We start from the raw sequence: 22,667 nt of genomic DNA on the forward strand, positions 1-22,667 counted from the left end.
CTCAACACAGATGGTAAGACAAACTGATAAACTGGTCTATGGTCACATTGTCATCGCCTGTACAACAGACCATCTACCATTTCAAGGCGGTTCAGCTCCTTCAGCAACAAGCAAAATTCAGCAGGTTCTGCTTTGAGATTAGCTGGCGCAGACTCTCCAAACTCTATCATGTTAAGGATTCTACAAATGATTGGATCCTTTCTTTGCAGATCAGCTAATTCAGCACTGCTGTACTTGGGAACAGTGGTAAGACCATAAGACGACTCATCTTCATTGAATGCTTCTGGAATGGCATTAGAGTGTATAGCAAGAGATTCTATTAAACAGGGTGGTATATCTCCTGCTTCACTGACCATGATGTGTTTCTGGCATTCTTCGCCTTAACTGCCTCAACGGGGCACAAACCAGAGGCATGATGACTGGAAACAAACTGCAGTATCCTGGAACTCTCTTCTTGAGAAGGTTCGTCATTCTTGCACTCACCATGGGGCCTACGGGAAAGGCCATCTGCATCTTGGTTTTGCCTACCTGCTCTATATTTGATATCAAACATAAACATAGAGAGCGCAGCTAGCCATCGATAACTTGCAGCATCCAACTTTGCTGTTGTTAAAACATACCTCAATGGATTGTTGTCAGTCATAACAGTGAACACATTACCATTCAAATAATCATGGAATTTTTCAGTAACTGCCCATTTCAGGGCCAAAAATGCCAGTTTATGTGCTGGATAACGGGATTCACTCCGTGACAATCCTCTACTGGCATAGGCGATGACACGCTCCTGCCCATCCTGCCTTTGATATAGCGCTGCCCCCAAACCAGTTGTACTGGCATCTGTGTGTAATGTATAAGGTAACTGCGGGTCAGCAAATCCTAAAATTGGGGATGATGTTAGTTACTGATGATTGTCTCAAAAGCCTCTTGGCATGCAGGTGTCCATCTTTCAGCAAATGGATCTTTGGGATTGAGATATCCACTATCTGCTTTAGCTATAACGCAACCCTTTCGAACAGGTGGGTAACCAGATGTAAGGTTGGTTAAAGGCTTTACTATCTTTGAATAATCCTGGATGAACCTGCGATAATAGCCTGAGAAACCGAGGAAGGATTTCAACTCCTTTAAAGTTTGGGGTCTTGGCCAGGTCTTAAGTGCTTTTACCTTCTCTGGGTCTGTCTCCACACCTTTGTCTGACACAATATGACCCAGGTAACGTACTGAAGTTTGGAAAAAACGACACTTATCAGACGATAGTTTAAGGCCATATTCCCTCAAACAGTCCAAGACATGTGTCAACCGTACTTCATGCTCTTCCAATGTCTTGGAAAAGACAATCAAATCATCAAGGAAAACCAGCACTTCACGTAAATTGATGTCTCCCATGCATTTCTCCATCAAGCGCTGGAAAGTGCTTGGGGCATTCGTGATCCCTTGTGGCATACGATTGCACTCCCAAAATCTTTCCTCCATTTCTATCTGGTAGAACCCTGACTTGAGGTCCATCACTGAGAACCACTGAGATCCACTGAGCGCACAGAAGGATTCCTCCAGGTTAGGCAATGCGTAAGCATCTTTAATGGTTCGTAAGTTAAGCTTCCGACAGTCAACGCATAGCCTCACATCGCCATTCTTTTTGCGTACAACCACAATAGGTGATGAAAACGGAGACTCAGATTCCCGGATGATGCCTGCATCTAGGAGGGATTGTAAGTGTTTTTTGACAGCCTCATAATCTCGTGGGTGTATGGGACGAGAACATTGCTTGAAAGGGACTTCATCTGATAACTTAATCCTATGTTTGACTTTTGTTGCATGACCATAATCCAGATCATGTTGTGCAAAAACGTTAGAATAACAGTTCAATTTGGCAGTTATCCGCTTCTTCCACTCCTCTGAAAGACGGGAATTTCCAAAGTCAAACTTTAAGTTTGGACCATTGTCAACATTCTGCTGGCTAGAGCAGCAAGTAGTTGTTTTCACTTGATCAGAGTGAATATTCTGAATTATGTCACGTGGCACAGACAACTCAGCAATCACACAGTTGATGGGGATTGTTATGTCATGGTCTGTTTCATTCCTCACTTGCACAGGTGTTTTAAAAGGAAGGGTTTCTGGTAAGGAAATTAAACAGCTGTCAATGAAAATTCCACCAGGTAAGGATGAAATTGACGGGTGCTCAAGTAATGCAAACTGCTCATAACCGGCAGGCTTTACATTCACACAGCCCTCTAGAATTACTTTCTGCCCAGCGGGGACAACTTGCGACTCACGATTTTTTAGCCTGGCTATTCCAAATTTACCACTCAAACTCTGTTGATGCCTCAACTGTAAGGTTTTGAGAATTTGAGCATAACCGTAGAATGGAGTTCCTCCAGAAGAGTTAATATCACAGTGTTGCTCATATAAGGAATCAAGAGTGTTTGTTTCCTATTATTACTGGTATGCTGCTATTGGACCGACTGTCTGGTACTATCAGAGCCAATGTATGCATTTGAGGTTCTGAGTTGATGAACTCTTTAGGGAACTGAATATTGACTTGCACATAACCAGCATATGGAACCTTTTGACCGTTGGCTCCTTCAATTTCTAGGACTTCACTCACAGGTCTAATGGGATGCTCAGAGAGGTGTTGATCATAAAATGATCGAGAGATTGTTGTGACCTGCGAACCGGTATCAATTAAACCATTGCAATCAACTCCTTCCAGTTTCACATTAGCTGTAACTTTACTTCCAATCAATCCCTTTGGGAGTGCAATGTGATGAGCATGATGTTCATTAAAGGGGTCATATAATGGTACATGCACTTTTACAAGTTGATTGTACTGAAATGTGTGTTAGCAGTGCCTGTACACAACCATCATAAAATGATAAAAATCCATCCAGTGTTTTTTTTTTAATCTCCTTATTTGTTTTACCCTGTCTCAAATCAAGCCGTTCGACCGTGTGACGCCACACGGTCGGACGCCCCTCCCACGATGGTTGATTGACAGCAGTGTTTCAACACAGACCCGCCCTTGCTCGTGAGCGAGCTGTCAATCATAGTCCGCGCGTCATTGTTGATATACGCTGGAGCTGTCTATGAGCAGCATGGCGTCTAAGCGATTGTGGTGTTCTGTTCTCGGGTGCAATAATGAACACAGCAGTCATTTTGATGTTCCTAAGTCCGAACCGCTGAAGACACAGTGGCTGAGTTTTGCTTTTGAAGGGAATATTCCCCACGAGCAACGTCAATGTTTTCATGTTTGCGCGAATCATTTTTCACCAGACTGCTTTATAAATGAAGGTCAGTATAAAGCTGGTTTTGCTAAGAAGCTGCTCCTGAAAAAAGAATCGGTACCAACTATTCGTGTTCCTGCGAACCTCCAGAAGAAGTGAGTGTAACGTTTAATTAACCTTTATATTAATCTTTATATTAATCTTTGCAAATCGCTAGCACGCTTCACAATGTATGTGGCTAATGTTTACATTCAGGGTACATGCATGTTTTCTATTTACGACGTTCTCAATATAATTAATAATCCCACCTTTATAATGAACAAAACGTTATGGTTATTGTGTTATTACAAACTGTGTACGCATGTATTAAAGTTAACATGATAACACTACACTAAGCTTACTTTTGTAGATGGTTTATAACGGTGTCTGTTAAGAAGTAATGTAAAAAATTTAAATAAATAAAAAACAGTTATAACTGCATGAAAATTAATGGTAACACAATACCTGCAAAATACTGTTTACATCCTGCAAATGCATATGATCCAAGACTATAAATACTCTAATTGATGTTTTTCAATATTATGCCAGAATAAGTTATGTTATCTGTTACCTCTTCCGGGTCTGACTCCGGTTCGAATTGATACGGTTGCACAGTATCCTCAGAGACTCCCGCTGCCATTCTTCAAAATATACCTCAACTGTTGTCAAGGCAACACTCCACGTGTGTTAGGTCAAAACGCCCCACAGAACAGAGGGCGGGCGAGCAAAGCTCATTAGCATTTAAAACACACGCACTAAAACGGTGTGCTGAAAACAGAGCTGTTTTTGAGCAGGTAAAATGAGTGTTTTCTTACAATACTAATGAGAATTTTTAATTAAAGTATATTACAAACTTTCAATTTAGACCCTAAAGAATCATATTAGCTTGTACAAAAATGGCATTATATGACCCCTTTAAGCGCTACTCTAAATCTAGGCCTGTGTAGCATTTGGACCAATCAGACACACAATGTTCATTTGATTGAACAAATGAAATTAGTTATTAGATCAACAAATAATCACAGACCTCTCACCCAATACACATCCTTGGGTGCCCCTATGTCTGGGGACGCCTCCAGGCCCCCCCGGTGCCATGGCAACCCATCAGATAACACTAGTTTTATTGCTCAAAGGAATGCAATTGGCCGAGCAACACTCACTTCATATAGGAAAAAGACATTATGCCATAAAATGGACTCTTTCTCTAATTAATTCATAGAAAACCCTTTCTTTGAATGAGCACACATATCATTGGGCCATTGTGTATATTATTACTGTTCTTGTATATGTTTTTGTGTATTGTATACCGTTTTATGCATGCTTATAATAGATCACTAGTTAATATCACTCTAACTGTAACATGTTTGGTCTCTATCAATTCGTCTTCAGATGATCTATGTGAGAGTGAATATTACATGTTGATACCTATGCAACATATTAATGTCCTAAGAATCTTTAATGGTTTGTATAACAACTATTAATCCAACCCCTTTGCAAATTAACATGCTCTCAGACAAAGAGCCATAAACCCCCCCAGTATTTCCAAACTCCTGCTTGGAAATTCAGCCTTTCTCATTGGTCAAGTCCATCCTGAGAGGTGTGACTCTTCTCACCTTAAAGAGCTCACACACAGCTCCACGCATGCTTCTTCTCGTGTTTCTTGTGCGCACTCTCTTCTGCCAACTCTCCGGCCTGCTGCCCGTGTGGAGAGCCTGAGCCGGTGCCGGCGTGCCCGGTGGGCTCCAACATATCTCAGTCTTGCGGTTCTGTTAGATTCTAAAAGGATGTGAGCTAGAACTCTTCGGGACACTTAAGTTTTGCGCCAGGCTTTGCAGCCTTGACCTACCATTCAACCAAAGCTACGCGGACCTCAGAACAAGAATAACCTCTTTGGAATTCATCACTCTTCAACCCGGAAGACCGTGATTGCGAGTCCAAGACTTGAAACCAAGACTTTTCCTCCGAGACTGCATTCCAGACACACGTGGAAGTGCAAGTATGGTACATCTAACTAAACTAAACAGAGATTTAGTATAAGTTATAGACTCCGTTATGAACGGTGCTGATGGTTTTACTCAGGTGGTTAACTGACTCTTTCCATAACTGCATTCTGTTTTCTCTAATGGCTTCTTTCATCCACTTTAGCTCCCTTTTTGTATTTACGCGTGAGTGTATGTATGTTTGTTGTTTGTTAGATTAGTTATGTGTGTTAGCGTTTAGTTAATAAAAGTTGTGTGCACAAATTACATGAGTTTCTGGTTCTGCCTTGCAAATTAATGTCCCTTTATGATTTTGACCCTTGCTACATGCTCTAATGCATTAATATTTAAGAAAGTATTTTCTGTGGCCACGAAAATATCCTTTCTTAGAGTTGATATGAACTTGCACTGAATGGTCGCTGAACGACCAGATCAGGTGATGGCAATTTAATTCTGCTACAGTTATCACTGTCAGCCGATATAAATAATTGTAATTAATCATAATTAATTGTAATTATTTATATACCATTCCCTTTTAAGCTAATTCGCTACACATATTTTAGTGGAGAATGCGGGCATGTATTTTGAGCGGGAGAGATACCCTTCGTCTCCGTTTATGGCCCATTCGCATTTTATTGCTGATCTGGACCGCTAGAGCAGCTTTTCATTCAAAACATAGTAAGAATTGTGCGATGCATTTCACGATCACATAGTGTACATTATTGTGTGAGAAATAAAGAGAAGATTATTTTGATACCAAGAAGGTAATCTCCAAATGATATTACAGAAGAGATACACTCATACACTGGAATATAGGCATTTAACGTCTAACTAATACAAGAAAAGAGTTTTAACCAAGTTAATATAACAGGGGAATATACATACAACACATGCATATAGCAGATACATTTATAACTGCTTAATTATGGCCTAAATAGAGAAAATGTCTTTAGGTGTGTGTGTGACGTGTATTGGAAATTGTGAAGACAGACAAATGGTCTGGTCCCTGCGCTCAAGCTGGGGAACAATCGTCCGTCAAAGGCGGGGAAGAAGGGAAGAAGAGGAGGAAGGAAGAAAAAGAGAAGGGGAAGAAGAGAAAAGAAAAAAGAAGAAAAGAGAGGGTGAAATTTGACGTTCAAAGACAGTTCTTCCTTAGCATACGCGCAGTTTCCTATTGCAGGTGCTCACCAAGACCGGGGTTCGAATCCAGCTAAAGACAACTTTTTGTAATATTGTTAATTTCATTAAATAAAAGACGTTTCAAGGTTAATAAAATGTACATATGTACTTTCTTTGATATTCTTTCATGGAAATTAAAGTATACCCTTGGAAATGTGTTTTTGTTGTTATTATTAGTTATTTAGTAGTTGTATTGATATTTATTCTGATTAAGCTGTTTTTTTTATTTAGGTTACATTCATTCAAGAAACAAATCTGTTATTTCTAATGAAAAAGATGCAAAATAGTAATTAATATGCTGACAAATGTCTGTGACAATGACAAAATGTACAAATTATATTTTTATAGACATGTTCTATTGTTGCAGTGTACTGATGAAATATTGTAACAAAAGTAAAAATAAAAGAGCAATCATTTGCCAATTTGTTTTTATTTTACAATTATGCCAAAAGAACAGTAATGCGTATTAAATAAATTAAATTTTAAATAAGTTTACAAACAATAAATTAAAAGAAATAAAATGAAAATAAAAGTAGAAATCAAAAAGCAATAATTCGCCAATTTGTTTTTTATTTTACAATTATGCTAACAGAACAGTAATGAACATTAAATAAGTTTTCAAACAACAGTAAATTAAAAGGTAAATAAAACGGTAAATATCAAGTTTTCAAAAACACTAAATAAGTTAAATGAAAAGTTAAATAGGGTTTAAAAACAGTAAATAAAAAGTTAAATAAAATATTAATGTTTAAAAACAAAAAGTTAAATAATGTTCAACACAAACATTAACAACAGTGAACTATATTTAAACAAGTATATACAACACTACAATAAATAAAAAATATATAGATTATTTGGGAACAGTTCGCCGCATTTCCTCTAACCACTGTTCTTTTGTAACGGTCTCAGTCTGTGGGCAGTACACCCTGCCCCTGTACTGGCTATGTCCCGTTACACTTGTTTTGAACTGCCCGCACTTCTTGCAAGTGTTTGCCTCTACAGTTCTCTTGTAGGGTCTCTTGGGCATGGCTTGCGGACTGGCAGCTGGTGCAGCAGGCTGTAAACTGGTGCCCTGCACAACTGTAGGCTGTAACTGTGGCTGTATCATTGACATCCCCTGAACCATCGGCATTCCCTGGACCATTGGCATTCCCTGGACCATTGGCAGTCTTTGAACCATTTGCAGACCCTGGAACACTGGCACACCCTGAAGCATCGGCACACCCTGGAAACCTGGCGCTGCTGGTATGAGTATGTTGGGTACCATCTGCATTGATGCTCCAGGTGCTGATGGCGTAACCAACATAGGACTCCGTGCTGGTGCCTTGGGTCTGAGAGGGGGTCGTCCAGTAGAAGTCTGCCTTTGCTTTGCCTGACCTGCTGTGCTCTCTGGTAACTTGTACTGGTGCTGCTCCGCTGGTTGTTCTGGCTCAGTCCGTGGGCGTTTGGCAGCCTGGAGAGGTTCCTGAGCTTCAGGCAGGGTCTGAGGCAACTGAATGCCCTGAAGCAGCACAGACAGCTCCTGCTTTTTCTGTCTGTTGTTGTACCACTGAATCAGGGTGTTCTGGTTAACCTCCACCAGCTGCATTGAGGTTCCTCCCATCACCAAGCTGTTGCCCAGTACAAGCTGCCTTATCCTTCTGTAGGCTTGGAGGATCAGAGACCATCTCGACAGCGTTCCTTTGCCTTTTCTTTTGGGGCTTGGGTGAATAGTGCAAAGCCTGATGAAGATGGTCTCCACCAGACGGCAACAGTCAGGCCACTGAGCAGGTGCGCTGCTTGCACCCAGCACACTTCTGATAGTGCTCTCTACTCCAGGGGTTTGAGTGGGCCTCTTTGGTACTCTGAAGCGTCCACTCAGCAGTCTCTTTTGGTGTCGAGCTGCATACACCACCCGTTGCTTGTCCCGGTCATCCAGATTCTGCCAAAGTGCAATTATGGTGTTGGCTTCCTGATTGGTCAGGCTGAGGGCTGTGTGACCCCGGAGCTCCACCAGATATTCTGCCAGCCTGTCCACATGTTGATATCCCGGGACATTTTGGTAGTCAACAGCCTATTAAAAAAAAACACAAGCACAAAATAGAATCAATTATGGAACTATGCATCGAACAAATGTGATGGAAAAAATTATGTTATTTTCCTGTTTATCAGCGTGAAACTGTTTTAACACAATCTGTATAGTATAAAGCACTAATGAAATAAAATTGATTTGACTCGAAGCATCTTTGTTGCTTACTAATGACTTTAGTTTCAAATCTGAGAAAAGTCTGGATTTAAAGCAGTAGTAAGAACTAGATGTTGATCCATCCTTGTTTGAATTATTCTAGTTTATTTGAAAGAAATACAGAGGAGTGGCATTTACCGTCTCTTCATCATCATCCTGACCAGCATCCTCTGGCTCTGAGGGGAGTGGTGAAACAGATGTTTCAGAAGGAACAGGTGAGACAGCAGTCCCTGAGGGTCCAGGTGATGATGGAGACTGAGGGTCAGGGATCAGTGCAGGGGATGTGGAACCCAGTTCAGCCGTGTCACTGCTGGTGACCAGGGTGGAAGAACCCAGTGTCAGTGTGGAAGAGGGTGGTGACAGAACAACCTCTGGATCTGCAATGGTGTGATCCTCGCTGACGTCACAGAAGCCCTCATCTTCATCTCGCTCCTCCACATTAAGGTCCTCGATGAGTTCTGCAGTCTCCTCAGAGTCTGGGTTCATGTCCTGCAGTGCCTGACCAGTCTGCTGGAACAGATACTGCACTCCAATGAGCTCACCTGGAATAAAAACAATAAACAAACAGGGATTAAATACAATTGTTGTGTATCATATTTGATACATAAGGCATTTGTAGTAGCTCATATAGTGTAATAGTGTGAGAACATGGAGCTCATAGTCAAGGAGAAAAAAAAACATTTATTCAGAGGCCATAAACCTGTAACTGTGGGGGCAAAACATAAAATGCAATGCAATACAATTATGATTGAGAGACATACAAATAAACGTTTCTCAAAAACCTGACAAGCATATTTGATTCTTACATGTAACTTGACTTTTCTAATCAAGTAAACCTAAGTTGCTTCACCAAATATTACTAATAATATCCAAGTTAATCTTTCTAAAAATAACAATTACTTTCTAATAATAAAGATTTCACAGCAAAAGGACACGTGAAGTATGAGCTCAAGGTAGACGTCTGTTCAATTGTACTGAAAGGCCTTTTACTTGATAGAAAATATCAATCAGACGACAGAGGGCATGTTTCAAGAAAAAAAATTATAGGCTTAAATATAAAATATCGACTGAGATTACACAGAAATTGCAAGTTAATTAACAATAATAAATTATCTTACCGGTGTAACGTGCAGGGGGACAAAACGTGGGGACCACTTTCCTGCCAAACAGCTTTTCATAATTGCTGTTTACACAGTGAACGAGTTCTCCTGTGTAGCTGCGTAAAGCTGATGGCTCCGATGACAGGGAAGCAGCCTCCCGATCCTGGTTCCACCTGTGTAGACCCTCCAGCAAATAAATCTGAAAGTTCAGACTGTTTGCACTGGTCCCTGTAAACAGACAACAGTTTTTAGGGAGTGTTAAATAAACACACAAAGACACTTAATGTTCTTTCTTTACATATGTGCAGTGTGTGTGACAAAGACGTACCTGGGATGAAACGGTTAAGGTGTAAATGAAAGGATTCGAGAGAAGTGGAGCCTCTGGCACATCTGTATGTCTTCAGAAGCACACCTCCCTTGGTTAAGCTCCCTGTCTCTGTATAGAGCACAACACCAGGGGGGTCTTGGATACACTTAACATGCTTCTTCTGGACACTCCAGATGTGCTCCATCCTTTCTCGATCCAGGAGAGGAACACCCAGGGAGTCATTGCCCTTGCTGCTCAGGAGTTCTGTAAGCAGTCTTTCAAGGAGAAGGATGGTAGTCTCCTCTCCACAGGTCCTCCTCCGGCAATGTAGAGCCAGCTCCTCCCTGGTCAGATGCTTGCTGACATCTTCTTCTGTCAGCGCAGGCCAACCCTGGGACATCAACAGCTCTCTTTGCTTTATGGCATAGAGACATCAGCCGCATCCCATTCAAAGATGCATGCTGATAGCCGTGACATGAAGATGGGGTACAGCTGATGGGCATCAGTTGTACACCCCAAGGCAATCCTGCGCATAAAATGCCAGATGTCCAAGCGTATCACGAGATCTGGCCAGCCTCTGAATCTGGTTTTCAGCTTGGTCTCGCCCAGCTCGGTGCAGCACCCACAGTCCACGTACAACACAGCAGGTGGATCCACACCAGCCTGCTGGTATCTTTTCACCAGACCGTCTACCATCATGTCCAGTCCTGCTCCTTCCTGGGCTGTCAGCACACTTATGAGCACCTGACCAAACTCGTTGCCAACAGAGGTAAGCCAGAGTCCCGTTCCCCTCGCTGTCCCAGCCAGCTTCTTGGTGATCTGTAATAAGAGATGAATTGAAGTTACGCTGTAAATGTAATCAAACATCACACCATGTAAAATACAGATACAGTGACGTGCCGGTATATAAACAACAGCATTAAGAAACAAAAATCCACAACTAACCTTTTTAGTGGAATCCATCTTCAAGACAGAGCCATAGGTGGATGTTATCCTTGCATGTATTTCATCCAGCCTTGTCAGGATGTCTTGGCTGTAGACGGTGAGCAGCCACTTGCAGCTTGGCACCACTGTAGGCTCTGGGGGCTCCTGGAATTTTACCGGCATCACCCCGGGTTGATTGAGGAAGTCAACACATTGGGTGGTGTACCGGGCCAGACGATGGAGCCACTGCTCGCTGTGGTTTTCACGCAGCTGCTTGATCACCCGCGTGGGGCTGTTGCCTAAGCCACGCTCACGCAGGAGCCGGATGACCCGCATATCACAGGCATACCTTAGGAAAAGCAAAATCCACACATTCATACATTCTGTATTTGCATATATATGTGATGATGGGCTAACAACTGGATGAGGAATGAAAGTGTACTTACTTCCGTGTGAGGATGACCTGAAACTCAGAGCGATGGCCCAGATCTAGCTGTTGCAGGACAGTATGACTCCAGGACACATGCGAGGCTCTACATTTGGTACAGATGAGGGTTTCTGTGACCATGTTATATGTTCTGTCAATGTCTAGAACCTGCCGTGCCCTTTTGTGCAGACCACCTCCTGTCAGCTGATGTTGTCCGCAGGCAGGATTGGGACAGAGAATCTTGACCCTCCACAGCTTGTACGGCATCCACAGCAGAAGATAATGACAAAAGAATCTGTCTGGAGCTGGAGCCTGATTGTAGATAAGTGCTGGCTGTGGTGGGTAATACCAGAGCTGGAGGTTATCACGAAGCTCTGGCTTTCCCTTGGATCCCATTTTGAAAAGCCTTTTGCCAATCCACTTGTGATCCTCTGGTGGCAAGGTCTCCGACCACAAACGAGGAAGTGAAACTACAGCTGGAGCTTGCAATAATGACCCAGAAGGAGCTGTCTGTTAAGGAAAAAAAGACAAAACATTTAGTCAAGGAAAGTAATTCATTTAATAAGCATTTTACTTTTTATCCATGACTTCTTTCACATAAAATTATCATTGCAATTATAGTTTTCACTTGAATACCTTTGGTATTACAATGATTAGTTTGACAATGAAACTGATAACTTTATATTATCCACTGCTGTCATCCAAAAAAAGGAACGAAAAAAACAAATATTCTGAAATCCTGTTTAATATCTAAAATTTTCTGTAATTTTACAAACGACAGCTGATTTACTTACATTTTTAGACCAACAGAATATGAAATTACTTACTGAGACAATACTGCATGGCTGCGCAGGACTGGACACATCTACAGTGGCTCTGGGGACAGGGGCTGGAACTTGAGGATCTGGTGTCTGTACAATCATGAAGTGAAATATAACAGATTTTGTAAATATAACATTACAATAACTTTAACCCATCCTAGATGAAATCATACACTACAGTTTAAAGGTTTGGGGTCCAAATGTTTATAAAAGAAACCTATTCTGCTCACCAAGGTTGCATATGATCAAAAATACAGTAAAAACTAAATATATATATATATATATATATATATATATATATATATATATATATATAATTTTGTTACATTGTGAAACATTACTACAATTTAAAATTGTGAAATGTAATTTATTTCTATGGTGGCAAGAACACATTTTCAGCATCATTACTCCAGTCTTCAGTGTTACATGATCCTTCAGAAATCATTCTCTTGAACATAAACATTTATTACTATTAGCTGAAAATGTGAAAATGGCTGATGCTTAATAAAACTGCATTACAGAGGTGTTTTCAGAATTAACAGCATTTATTCGAAATAGAAATCCTTTGTAACATTATGTATTGAATAGAAATCTTTTGTAACATTAAATGTCTTTACTGAGATTTTTGACCAATTTAATGCCTCCTTGTCCAATAAAACTATCTATTTCTTAAAAAAAACAAAAAAACTTTTGAATGGTAGTTTGTATGAAATCTATTTATTCTATATAATATTGCTTTTTCCTTTATTAAAATATGGTCTTCTGGTATTAAAAAAATATTTTTAAAAGTTTAATCATTTAGATAGAATGGAACATGGAACGTGACTTCATAAAATACAATGTAGATTATGCTAGTACTTACAGAGACAGTGGTGCTTGGTACTGAGGCACTAGACACTGCTGCGCTGGGCTGGTCTTCAACCCGAGAAGGTCTCCTGGCCACACTAAGATTTGGCTTTGCTGCAGCAATGTGAGAGCCAGTAAATCTTGATTTGGTAAACTAAAAAGGGGCATTTCAGTGAGAAGACAGAATGTGTTATAATAGCATTTATTACTATTTATATTAATATTACTATTTTAAGTAAAAGCAGCCTTCACTTATTTCAGAACGGAAAAGTAGTCCATAAGCGGAATGATTTATTAGCAGTACTGACTTAGGTTACTCTTGAAATAGCTACAAAGTATTTGCATGATGGAATAATTATTAACATGTGTACAATTAATAATAGCCAGTGTGTATGTGGAATGTTACCTGAAATAGAGAATGAAAAAGAGAAAATGTAGCTTTAACACATGAGAAGTATAGAAAAAGATGCCATGAGGGACATGAGTCTAGCTCAGTGACCTTCAACCCAGGCAGAGCTCAGTTAGAGAGGAAGAGGACAATCCAAGAGTAGAGCCCAGAGATGAAAGAGAGAAAGCACACAGGTTACATTCTTCTTTTATCCATGACCATGTGACTTACACCAAATCTGAGATATTCAAACCGACCAATCAGCAGACAACAGCTGCCCCCACTGTACAAGAGGTGTGACAATTAGCAGGTTTTAGCCAGCCTCTCATAGTTTTCTTGCTTTTTCTTTTTTTCTTCTTACTTTCTGTACTTCCTCAAATTTGAACTGAACTTATACTTCAATGCTTTTAAAAAAAAATTAATTTTAATTCTTACCATTGACAATTGTGGTGCAACTCTTGTTGCCACAGGTGCAGTAGGCTGGGGCTGGGGCTGGGGCTGGGGAGGGGGATGGTGCTGGGGCTCAGGCTGACTCTGCTCCATGGCCTCCTTTGCTGTTCCAGCAGCAGCAGGTTGTTCCACCACCCTTTGTGCTGGTCCAGTAGAGGCAGTGGGCTGCTTAAGACAACCAAAAAAAAATATATAACAATTCAGAAAGAAAACCATTTCAGTAAATAATACTAACTAAAAATACTTGCTACATTAATGTTACCTTTGGAGTGTGAAAACCACAGATGCATTTCAGCACACCTCCAAGCAAGGTTGTCTGGCCACGAGACTGCATTGGACATTTCTCAATCTGTAAGCATTATAACAAATGTAATGCACAAAACAAGTGAGTCCCTTAACAGAGCATTAAATTCACATATTAATTCATTAATTGATTAATTTCTAGGACATGAGTCACTATTTATCTTATATATAATGTTACAGCTGGCATCTCTCTTTAAAGGAGAGACAAACAAGAGAGGAACATTTCACACCTTCAAACCACCCATCCCTTCCCCCACCTTCTCAAATCTCTGAATCTCCCAGTACACACAAAGCTTTAATGTAGCTTTTCATTAACAGTATGACATAAATCTCAAAATACCTGCAACATTATCTACATAAATGTCTATAAACAATTATGACACCTGGTTTACATTGGTGTAAGCCATAACATAACACAACCATCACATTACATTGTCCTAATGAATGGGATCAGGTACATGTTTGTACTGAAGCCTAATCTGTTGTTCTGTTATGCAAATACATTAAACAAAGATACTAATAATGTTCGATTATGCAAGTCAACAAACACGTCATGCAAAGGTAACAAACACTCACTCACCCTTTGATAAATCTCGAACCACTTCTTTTGTCGAGGAGCTGGCCTGTTACCCTCATTTGATGGCCAAATTCCTGTGCTGGCAAACTTTTTAAGACGCGAAATCCATTCAGCGTCCGACATCGCTTTATGCGATTTTTTTTGTTTGCCAGACATTTTTTCTTGAGTTCGATGAAACAGTTTTGAAAGAATAATTAAAAACGAATAAATAAATTTAAAAAATAAAATAAAAATTAAACATGTAACGTTAGAAATTAGATTATCATTACTTACCTGTCGTAATCCGTAATGCCGCTGTATTTGATTATAAAATGAAGTTTCGCTGTCGTCCGTAAAATGATGCTGAGCTCCGCGGCAATGACGCTCGTCACGGTCATGAACTTCAGTACTGAACTTTTTTGACCTCTGACACGCCCCCTGAGGATTATTTCGTACACCTTCGGCGCGGTTCGGCAATTTGATTGACACCTGACTAGAAGCGCTGACCCCTCCACCTAGCGGTGATACGCGGAAACGTGCCGTCGACATCCCTCTGTACTCTGATTGGTCAAATGTCACGAATGTTAAGAAAATGTTAAGAATCGCGCTTTTTGATTGGCTGGAAATGTTATAGCGCTTCGACGCGATTGGCCCAAATGTCATAGCGCTTCGACGCGATTGGCTGTGCAGTTCGACATTGCTCGACATTTCTGAAATATTGTCGGACTATCCTGCGGCAGCTGGGCACGGGGGGTCACCCCCCCTTCTGTGGAATGTGTTTGAAGCTTGATACAGACGATCTGTTTAGCATCCTTTTGATAGTGATAAAGACCATCTGCAATTTAGTACCCATATAAATGTAAATGCTGAGGCCAGGTCAGTAATTTATATGCAAATGTCAAAAGGCTAAAAGGGTTTTTTTTTTAAACAAAGTGTAATCAGCCATCACTGATCCTAGAAAGACGTTACACCTGTTATGGGAGCTTGTATGTGGTTCAGTTCCTGTCAGCTCCTCGACAGGAACTTCCCCTAATTTAAAGGAGGGGATGTTTTCTGTTTAGCCCCATTTTCCTCCTTCTCCCAGAGCTCTTGTTTCCTCTGCAGCTCTTTTCTTTTTGCTGAAACAAGCGCTGGGTTGGGGGGATTATCGCAACCGCTGGTGATATGCCCATCCTCACCACACTGAAAACAATATTAAGGTTTTGGTCTCTTGCTTACCCCAGCAGTGTTGGTCGTTACTTGTTTCTTGGGTGTGTGGCTGTCGCTTAATTTTGACTTTTTTTCCTTTGCCACTTTAACCTTCCCTGAAACATCTCTTTTGGAACTGGTAAGAGCTGCCAGTTGTGCTTGAAGGTCAGCTATTTGTTTTTGAATCTGCTTTACTGTTGAAGAGAAACCATCAACCAGCTCACTTGCATCAAAACCATCTGGCTCTGAAATGAATGTGGCTTGGGTGTTGGACAATGCTTTTGCTTTTGCAAGCCCTAAATGCTGCTTCATCCTGCTTTCTTTAGCTGCTATCCTGTCTTCTTCTGTCCTAAGCAGCAACAAAAGCTCAGTAAAGGTAGGGGAATGATGCTTCTTCTGCTCAAGCTGTAGTGTGCTAATTATGTTATTGTTCCAGCATCCTCTACAAAATTGCTTGAGGAGCTGTTTGTTTGCATCACTGTCCGAGATGGTTTTCTTCTTCAGGATAGTGTTTAAAGCTATTTGTAAACGCTGCAGATAGCTAGATGGCTTCTCACCGGGATTCTGATTGGTGTTAAGGAATTTTACGAAAAGCTTGTCTCCATCCTCAAAAGTTGCATAAGCTGAGTCAAGCAAATCCAGATAGGCCTTTGAATTGGCTCTGGGGCCTAATGGTTTGACCACATCAGCTGCGGGCAACCTGATCTCACAGAATTCGTGTAATGTTCACGGACTTAATTAACCTCCGAATCTGTGGTGACATCACGGAATCGCCAAAAATTCCGTGATGGGCTCACAGAAGGCATCAGCCGTGGTCCACGCACGGATTTACTGGTTCAACACCAGTGCTGCATCGGACCACGTAAAAAGAGTGACTCCGATGCAGTTATACTTTCACTGGAGTACCTGACCCCACCCCTACCCTAAACCTACCCAGTTCTGAACAATAATGATGACGATAAATTATCGCGTCGGCATATTGAAAGTGTTGAACCAGTGGATCCGTGCGTGGAGCATGGCTGATGCCTGTCACTGACTTACATTGGTATCACTTCTGTGAGCCCATCACGGATTTTTTTCTGTGAGCCCATCACGGAATTTTCGGCGATTCCGTGATGCCACCACAGATTCGGAGGTTAATTAAGTCCGTGAACATTACACGGAATTCTGTGAGATCATGTTGCTGCGGGAGGTAGCAGACTATCCACAATCCTCCTCACCAACATCACATCTGATAGAGAAGGATCAGTCATGTAAAATTCCAGACTGCTGCGCCACGTGTCATAATCAACTTCATAGTTAGGGCAAGGAATTCTACCTGAAAAAGGCTTCAGCCTAACAGCAGACTGGAAATGTGTAGCTATTTCAGTGCTCTTCACTATATGTTCTACAACTACACACTGCACTTCTGGTGTACTCAATTGATCAGGGGACAGCCGAAAAGTATTTTCTGTAGATGAAGGTAAAACTTTGGGCTCCGCGTGTGATGGTCCATGAAGGGAAGAGCTTTGCTCAGAAGAAAAGTCAGGTTCTTGCACGGTATGTGCACAGTATGAAGATTCATGTGCTGATGAAGGGATTTCAACTGACTCTTTGAGTGGGGAGACTGGACTGGGTCCTTGAGATATTTTTGACCCTGTAGTGTGCTCACACTCTCCAATAGACTCAGTTATTCTGCCAAGCTCTTCTTTGAGAACATCCTCGAAGGATTTACCACTCAATTTGGCTAAATTTTTCAACTCAGACAGAAAGGTACTTGTTGCTGCTGAACCCTTCTCATTACTATAAACACTGGATAGGCTTGCAATGTGGTGAATTATGTTAGGATTAGCGATACATGGTCTATCTAAAGGTAAGCTATCCTGAAGGGCCTCCACTGCATCACTATATGTATACTCTACAATGATCTGGTTGCCATGCTCTGAATCAGGATGGGTAACCTCAATTGATCTTGAAATTGAACCAAACTGCTTGAGATAGTCAAAGACCTCTTTATCTGATTTAGTGCCACTTAGCCCACTGACAATAACAGAATTTGGCACTTTAATATTCTCAGAATAAATTATTTCCATCTTCACATGCAGTACTTATTAAATTGAAAGGTATTCAGTTGTAGTTACTTGTCTTACAACAGAATCTCCTGGCTGGCTCGCCAAGATTTATGTGTAACCCTTCTACAGGCAAATACACAGGCACTAGGTTCGTAAGAGATTCAAGTAAGATCTTGTAACACAATGAAAAGACAAATTCTTTCTGACAAATGTCATTATAACTTTAGTAGAAAGTATTGTACAGAATAACAATATAATATAGCCGGCATACAAACCAAATTAAATAAAACCCCCTTTTTTTAAACAAATGTTGGTGTGTGTGTTTATCAGTGTATGTGTATCAGATGCAACCAGTTCGGCAATTCACGTAGTCTTCCAAAAGGGTAAAACAACAAAATGTTCTCCAATGTCTATTAATTCCTTTGTTGGTGACAGTCCTACCGCATGACGGTTCTTAGAACTTCCGAGCTCAGTTCTCAATCAGACAGGGAATCCAGGAAATCCAAATGGGTGGCTCGCCATCAAATGTTCAACACTTTCACAGTAGCAACAACGGAAAACCCTCGTTGTGAAAAGACCTGACCTGCATTTACAAAACAGGTAATTGTAAAACACTTGTTTAAACATTCACATCATCCATTAGGCCTAAGGATCACAGTTTCCATGAAAATAACTTCCATATGTTACAAATATAAACACTGCTTTTCAAAATGTTAACAATTTCTTCATCTGATAGAATAATCATTAAACATTATCTCAATTTCAAAGATTATACTATAAGTTCCACAGTACAAGGGAAATTAAAAATACACCAATATGTGTCATTTCTAACACACACATTCAATATTCAAGAAAATAGATCTTACACCCTCATTTAGGATGAATGGCTCATATGGCCCACAAAAAGCTCTTATACCTCAACATCACAATTAATAAACAACGTAGAACTTCATATAGAAAGTTATACTATAAAAGTACAATTTCACATTTCACAGAAATTAGATTAGTCAATGTTATTGTAACTTGATCTTAATAAATGAGATGCAACAGCACGTTACGCAGTTACACAGCATGTTGTTTAGCCAGTTAGGCTAACCAGATCAATATTGCTCAATATAACAAAACAATTGACAAAACGCACCAAGAAACACAAGGAACTGAATTAATGAAACAGATGAACAATTGATGCTGTTCCACAGCGATCTCCTGACAATATATAAGGTTTTTTTTTCAATCAGCAATAAGACGTGCTCTCTCTCTGTGTTTCGCGATCTGCGTAGTCTCAAAACCTAACTTGCCTGTGCAGATTCAACCAATGAGTACAGCTAAGAGGCGGGACAACATGTGATACACTATTTTGATTGGCTTAAAGAAAGATTAACTTAAGTATTGTTTTTTTCCTATTTTAAATTAAATAGGAATGAGATGGTATGATGTCTGAAGCAAGTCCATCAACTAGCAGCTTTGAGCAGCTCACAGCATTCGAACAAAAAAATAATTATTGACAATTCCAACTCAGGAAGGAGATTGTCAAATTTGGGGCAAACAGCCAAGATTAATGGTCAAAGAGATGCACCGCGTGACCATCCCATGTAAATCTGTGATAGAAATCACGAGCTACAGACTTTCTTGGAGTGGGTTCCCCCACCTAGAAGACAGACCAGACTGAAATTCTTTGAGACCTTTTAACCTCACTAGTCTTCACAGAACATGTCCTTATGCGCACAGAATGGCACAGAAACTGTCTTCTATGTGTAGATGCACCAAAATCATCTTAAAAGGACTCATAAGCAACTAATCATTTCTATGCATAACTCCCTATTATGTATGTAACCAACACATGTGACTATCATGTTGTAATCACTTATTGTGTATGTCTTTTTAATAACTACTGAATAGCTTAAGGGTTCATATTCATGTTTAGTATGTGTGTGTGTTTGAATCTTCTTGCTTGAAACGTTTGTTCCAATCAATTCTTTGTCAAATGTATCATAGCCTTGTTATAGAAACCATGTCCAAAATTATATCCTACAAGAGCGGGAAAATTCGGACCATGTGACTGAAAAGATAGTATGATTTATGTATTGGGAGGAGAAACAGAGCAACACCTGAGCCAAGATAATATCTAATTTGTCAAGACACCAGTTGGGATGTGTCCAAAAGCCGAGTTTAAAAACTCAGGACACCATCAAATCTCTCTTTTTGCTTTTGCTTTTTGCCACCGAGTTTTGACGCTGTTTTTAGCGCCCTTTGAGCGTGCTCTGGCTTACATACCAGCAGCTACTTAACACCACGATGAGAAGAAAAACCACCTAGTCTCGTTACATCCTTTTATTCTTTTAATTTATTTTCTTTCCGTGAGAGTTTTGTTAAGTTAAGTTTGCCGCAAAGTCCAGCTCCGACTGCACCCGCTTCAAACTTCAACCAGCAACTGACTCTGAAACCATTCGTCAGCCAACTCCCAACCATTGCTTCCCAAGACATCACTGCAATGACCACTGAACTGTCAGCCAATCAGCAACCTTGGGAAACCGCCTTTCTGCAAAGACAACAACAAAAGGGAATCCCTTAACACAAAGGCAACGCAAGCAAGTAACCTCCAGATTCTAACTGAACTGGTGCATTTAATATAAATTTTAGCCTCATTGAGAAACTCAATGCGAGGGTTAATTAAGTGATTGATGGTTGTTCAGGTCTATATGCAATTGCACATATTGCTATAAACTTGGGATTTCACATTTTCATTCTCTTAAACTCATCCTTTCCTCACTTTCTCTCTTTCTGCAACTTGTATGAATGTGTGTGTTCATGTGTTAGATTAGTTTGTCTTAGATTTATCAAATAAAGTCTTATTTATATTGAAAAGAGAAATATCTTGTGTTTTGTGCTTACAAGTTAATGTCTCAAACTGCCGATCTTGTGCTTATTAATGGTGTTTTCACTATGTTTTGGATTTTAATATCTATTGCAGAGTTGATGTTAATACGGCTCGTTCAATGATTCGGCGGCCGATTCAGTGATCAGCTGTAAAATAGTGATTCTGTTCAAATTCCCTATAAATCATAAATGATTCCCTTTGAGCTAAATTGACCTTGTTTCCCTTACACTTAATTTCCAGTTGTATGTCAAATCTCTATAAAACATAAAACTGCAGAACTAGAAGAAAAAAATATTGACAATGTTACATAAATTGGGACTGAGTCTATAAAAGGATTGTAGTTCAATCTTTATTCAATTTCACTGCAAAAAATATGAGCTCTTCATAAAAGAATAAAGTATATTCAATATGAAAATCCATCATATAGTTTAAAAATGATGTTGGTGCCGTTGCTGAATTTTTGTGGTTCACTAGTTTTGACACAATAATAAACTCCTAATTCATCAGTGCTGATATTTCTGATGAACAGACGACTGTTAGTTTTCACCGAGTATTTGAGTTTGAAGATGCTGTTTTCATATTTAGCTCCTTCATATGTGCTGCTGTAAGTGCGTAAGATCAACACTGGAGGATCCGGTGATTTGTAAATCTCCTCTATATCAAGATCACAGCTTATATTCACATCAGCTCCTAAAGTTACTGCTGTGTTTGTTACACTCTCTGTGGTTTGAGACCACATCAACAGATCTATGAGAGAAATTAAACATCTATTAAGATCATAAGAATACCCATTTACTGATTCAATCAAATGTGATGTGATAAACTCACAGATCTGAAGCTGTATGATCTTCATTGTCTGATCCAGATGAATATCTTCATTCAAACTTCTCTTACTGTGAGCAGAAACACTATGAAACCTCGACCACACAGACAGGAAGTCAGAGCTGGGCTTCTCTGATTGGACTTCAGTCATCTTCAGACCTTTAACCTGAATGCACTGAATATGTATAAAAATGCTTACAATACAAAAATGAAAAATGTACATATAAACATTCAGTGAATTCAGAAAGTATTCAGACCCCTTAATTTTATATATTGTTTAGAATATATATCAGGCATATTCCATAATGATAAAGCAAAAAAAAAAAAAGCAGAATTGTGGTAACTTTGCAAATTTATTAAAAGAAACTGAAATATCACATTGACATAAGTGTTCAGACCCTTTATATGACATTTGAAAATGCAGCACAGATGCATTACCATTTCTCTGGATCATCATTACAAACAATTGTGACTATACACTCAAGAAAGACACAGTAGGCAGCAAAGTTTAGCCATACAGAAAGCTCAGATATAGTGCAAATAAATAAATAAGTCAGAAAAAGTTCAAATTCCCTTTGGTCATGGTTTTATTCATGTTAAAACAACTTCAGTCATGTTTCAATCTACTATCGGTCCGTGATCTCAATAATATAATTTTCATTTATATTAATATTAATATTTATAATATTCATTAATAACAATAATTCATATTCATTAATTCATTCCATTGAGACATTTGCATTGCAATTCATATCTCTACCACATGACGTCACTGTAATCTTTTGTAGAAACTCAAATCAAGAAAGTGACATTCACCCGAAATATGTTCAGGACAACATTTTGTGAAAGATCTAGGAGTGTAGTACCAGGATTTGTTTATTTGACAAAATTTATTTATTTATTTTTAAATGAAGGTATTCTTGCTTTCATTTGAGGATGTTTAGCAACTTCTACATTTGACTGCATC

The 22,667-nt window shown here is 39.8% G+C and overlaps 2 protein-coding genes across 2 annotated transcripts; both read right to left on the bottom strand.

Moving 5' to 3' along the window:
* Positions 1-6,784: 6,784 nt before the first annotated feature.
* On the bottom strand, positions 6,785-10,446 carry LOC131530572 (uncharacterized). Its single transcript, XM_058760916.1, has 4 exons — positions 10,068-10,446; positions 9,758-9,967; positions 8,778-9,181; positions 6,785-8,468 (listed from the first exon to the last, which is right to left on the bottom strand). The coding sequence occupies exons 1-4, from the start codon at positions 10,444-10,446 to the stop codon at positions 7,266-7,268; spliced, it is 2,196 nt and encodes a 731-aa protein (XP_058616899.1). The 3' UTR covers positions 6,785-7,265.
* A 17-nt stretch (positions 10,447-10,463) lies between these two features.
* Positions 10,464-15,413, bottom strand: LOC131531038 (uncharacterized). Its single transcript, XM_058761589.1, has 9 exons — positions 15,056-15,413; positions 14,786-14,943; positions 14,165-14,251; positions 13,888-14,067; positions 13,081-13,218; positions 12,225-12,308; positions 11,417-11,907; positions 10,992-11,319; positions 10,464-10,865 (listed from the first exon to the last, which is right to left on the bottom strand). The coding sequence occupies exons 2-9, from the start codon at positions 14,936-14,938 to the stop codon at positions 10,464-10,466; spliced, it is 1,863 nt and encodes a 620-aa protein (XP_058617572.1). The 5' UTR covers positions 14,939-14,943; positions 15,056-15,413.
* Positions 15,414-22,667: the final 7,254 nt, after the last annotated feature.

This window comes from Onychostoma macrolepis, chromosome 22 (assembly GCF_012432095.1).
Source record: "Onychostoma macrolepis isolate SWU-2019 chromosome 22, ASM1243209v1, whole genome shotgun sequence".
Taxonomy (NCBI): Eukaryota; Metazoa; Chordata; class Actinopteri; order Cypriniformes; family Cyprinidae; genus Onychostoma; species Onychostoma macrolepis.

Excerpts from the sequence above, each read along its gene's own strand:
- LOC131531038 (XM_058761589.1), bottom strand. The coding sequence starts at position 14,938 with ATGTCTGGCAAACAAAAAAAATCGCATAAAGCGATGTCGGACGCTGAA. Across the intron at positions 13,219-13,887 it reads TTGCACCACAATTGTCAATG|TTTACCAAATCAAGATTTAC; the intron begins GTAAGAATTAAA and ends GCCCCTTTTTAG. Across the intron at positions 12,309-13,080 it reads TACCAAGCACCACTGTCTCT|ACACCAGATCCTCAAGTTCC; the intron begins GTAAGTACTAGC and ends ATGATTGTACAG.
- LOC131530572 (XM_058760916.1), bottom strand. The coding sequence starts at position 10,446 with ATGTCCCAGGGTTGGCCTGCGCTGACAGAAGAAGATGTCAGCAAGCAT. Across the intron at positions 9,968-10,067 it reads CCTTAACCGTTTCATCCCAG|GGACCAGTGCAAACAGTCTG; the intron begins GTACGTCTTTGT and ends GTCTGTTTACAG. Across the intron at positions 9,182-9,757 it reads TCCCCCTGCACGTTACACCG|GTGAGCTCATTGGAGTGCAG; the intron begins GTAAGATAATTT and ends TTTTTATTCCAG.